The sequence below is a fragment of the Macadamia integrifolia genome, unplaced genomic scaffold (genome assembly GCF_013358625.1).
Source record: "Macadamia integrifolia cultivar HAES 741 unplaced genomic scaffold, SCU_Mint_v3 scaffold453, whole genome shotgun sequence".
NCBI lineage: Eukaryota > Viridiplantae > Streptophyta > Magnoliopsida > Proteales > Proteaceae > Macadamia > Macadamia integrifolia.
Genome location: NW_024870454.1, coordinates 217,055 through 220,278, shown reverse-complemented (window position 1 = coordinate 220,278; position 3,224 = coordinate 217,055). Strand labels below are relative to the sequence as shown.

The window sequence follows — 3,224 nt, the reverse complement described above, 5'->3', positions numbered from 1 at the left end:
TCTTCATTTAATAAATTCCAAATCTATAATTCAGGAAATTTCCTATAAGAACCTGATCCAAGTTGAAAACGGTTCAAGTTCACGTACGAGATTGTTCTCGGACGTCGCTAGTCCATAGATATGAAATCTATTAAATGAAGAGAAAGAAAATAAATTTCATATCTACGGACCAGAGACGTACAAGAATACGTGAACCTGATCCACTATCATCCAAGTTCTACTCTGGAAGCTCGGTCCTGCTATTTTTTTTCAAACCCACCCCAGTACTAGATCTCCAATCAATGCCACACTTATACCCCCAAAAAACAATCAAGGCCACACACTCTAGCTACCTTCTTCCTTTCTGTGAAACTTACATGAAAATCTATAAAATCACTCTCATCTAGCTCCCTCTCTCAAAATCACAACTCTTTACAACCGATCTTCTCAAACCAAACCCACCGCCGTTACTCTCTTGTCATTAGTTGTCAGCACCACCATGGATGACAGAGGAGCAGGATACAAGCCTTGTGCCATTCTCATCACTGGTGGTGCTGGTTTCATTGCCTCCCATGTAACTAACCTTCTGGTCAAGAACTATCCTGATTATAAGATTGTAGTTCTTGACAAGCTCGATTACTGCTCCAGTACTCGCAACCTCTCCCCAGCTCGCTCCTCACCCAACTTTAAGTTTGTCAAGGGAGACATTACAAGTGCCGATCTTGTTAACTATCTCCTCATTACTGAGGGGATTGACACCATTATGCACTTTGCTGCACAAACCCATGTCGACAATTCCTTTGGCAATTCTTTTGAGTTCACCAACAACAATGTCTATGGAACCCATGTCCTATTGGAAGCTTGCAAGGCTGCAAGGCCCAAGGTGAGGCGATTCATTCATGTCAGCACAGACGAGGTGTATGGTGAGACAGAAGCTGATGCAATTGTGGGCAACCATGAAGCATCTCAGCTTCTCCCAACCAACCCATACTCTGCCACTAAGGCTGGCGCTGAGATGTTGGTCATGGCCTATGCAAGGTCATATGGTCTCCCTGTTGTCACCACTCGTGGTAACAATGTGTATGGACCGACCCAGTTTCCTGAGAAGCTCATTCCCAAGTTTCTTCTCTTGGCCATGAGAGGCCAGAAGCTAACAATTCATGGAGATGGCTCTAATGTACGTAGTTACCTCTACTGTGAAGATGTGGCAGAGGCGTTTGATGTTGTGCTCCATAAAGGGCAAGTGGGCAATGTCTACAACATTGGAACCTACAAGGAGAGAAGAGTCATAGATGTAGCAAAGAACATCTGTGATCTCTTCAATTTGGATCCCAAAGATGCCATCAGCTTCGTCAACAATCGCCCTTTTAACGACCAGCGTTACTTCCTCGACACCAAGAAGCTTAGTCTTCTTGGTTGGTCTGAGAAGACTTCATGGGAAGAAGGCCTCAAGAAAACCAAAGAATGGTACCTTGCCAACTCCGATTGGTGGGGGGATGTCTCTGGTGCCCTCCTTCCACATCCCAGAATGCTGGCCTTGGCTGGTGGTGATCTGAGAAAGCATGATATCAGTGCTGCAGATCAGGTAAAGGATTTTGCTACTACAAATTATGAAAGCTCAACTGATACTAAAAATAAACTCAAGTTCTTGATCTATGGCAAAACTGGTTGGATTGGTGGGTTATTGGGTGAGATCTGCAGAAAGCAGGGGATTGACTTTGCATATGGAAATGGAAGATTAGAGCAGAGGGACCAAATTGAGAGTGATCTGAGGGCAATTAGGCCTACTCATGTTCTGAATTCTGCCGGTGTTACTGGTAGGCCTAATGTAGACTGGTGTGAGTCTCATCGGACTGAGATGATCAAAACCAATGTGGTTGGGACCTTAATTCTTGCTGATGTCTGCAAGGCTCATGGCCTTCTGCTCCTAAATTTTGCTACTGGCTGTATATTTGAGTTTGACGAGAAGCATCCAGAGGGAAGTGGAATTGGATTCAAGGAAGATGACAAACCCAATTTCATTGGATCTTTCTATTCGAAAACCAAAGCCATGGTGAGCTTCTCTTCTAATTATTCTCTACTATTTGTTCTGTTTTCTGATAGTTTCACTTGAGCTCATCAAAGTTTTCAACAGGTTGAAGATCTACTGAGCAATTACGAGAATGTATGTACCCTAAGAGTTAGAATGCCAATCTCCTCCGACCTAGACAATCCAAGAAACTTCATCACCAAGATCACCCGGTACGACAAAGTCGTAAACATTCCTAACAGTATGACTGTATTGGATGAGCTCCTACCAATCTCAATTGAAATGGCAAAGAGGAATCTGACTGGAGTATGGAATTTCACAAATCCTGGGGTAGTTAGCCATAATGAAATCCTTGAAATGTACAGGGATTATGTGAATCCTAACTTTAAATGGACAAATTTCACACTGGAGGAACAAGCAAAGGTGATTGTTGCCCCAAGAAGTAACAATGAACTTGATGCCTCTAAGCTAAAGAAAGAGTTTTCAGAGATGTTGCCAATTAAAGAGTCAATCTTGAAGTATGTCTTCATGCCAAGGAAGAAGGCAGGCAACCTAGTTTAGAATAAAACAAAGGGTGTCTTGATGTTCTTCTAAGTAGCTCCAAGGGTGATGGTTTGATCATAGCTTTATGTTTCTCTGTTCAATCGCTTTCTTCTGGCTCCTTTTATTTACTTGGTTTTATCTAGATTAGATTGTTGGTTTAGAAATAATACTTGGGAAGCTCAGTTTCTTTTATTTGATTGAGAAATATCATCTCTGTTCATGCAGAATTGTTCATCTGATATGATTCAGAAACATGAGACTGAGAAGTTATCCCCTTTAAATTGCGTTATATGTAATTCTCTCCAATCTTGTGTATAAATCCATTATGATTTGAGCAGGCAGCTTATATTTGGTGAGATAAAAAAGTTAAATGATTTTGATATGAGAAGTCAATATGAAATTCTAAGGGAGAAATAGCTTGACATGGAACCCTATTATGCATGGGAAGGAATATGGCATGCCCCGCACACATGGTAATAGACCATAAAACCAAAGGAAATGCATTTAATGTAGGAACGAAATAAATTATATATGGGAGAGGGTTCTCTGAGCAAGCAGCATAAAGGAGTACACCAATAAGGTGCAACGGAACAGTTTCATACATGGGAGCGCAGAGAAGTCATTTCATGTTTAGTGTCAACAGCAGAGATAGAGAGATTATTAGCATACCCTC

General features: G+C 41.7%; 1 protein-coding gene across 1 annotated transcript; it reads left to right on the top strand.

Annotated features, from left to right (window-relative positions):
• The first annotated feature begins 316 nt into the window (after positions 1 to 316).
• Positions 317 to 2,973, top strand: LOC122068715 (trifunctional UDP-glucose 4,6-dehydratase/UDP-4-keto-6-deoxy-D-glucose 3,5-epimerase/UDP-4-keto-L-rhamnose-reductase RHM1-like). The gene is made up of 2 exons (XM_042632594.1): positions 317 to 2,032; positions 2,114 to 2,973. The coding sequence occupies exons 1-2, from the start codon at positions 479 to 481 to the stop codon at positions 2,567 to 2,569; spliced, it is 2,010 nt and encodes a 669-aa protein (XP_042488528.1). The 5' UTR covers positions 317 to 478; the 3' UTR covers positions 2,570 to 2,973.
• Positions 2,974 to 3,224: the final 251 nt, after the last annotated feature.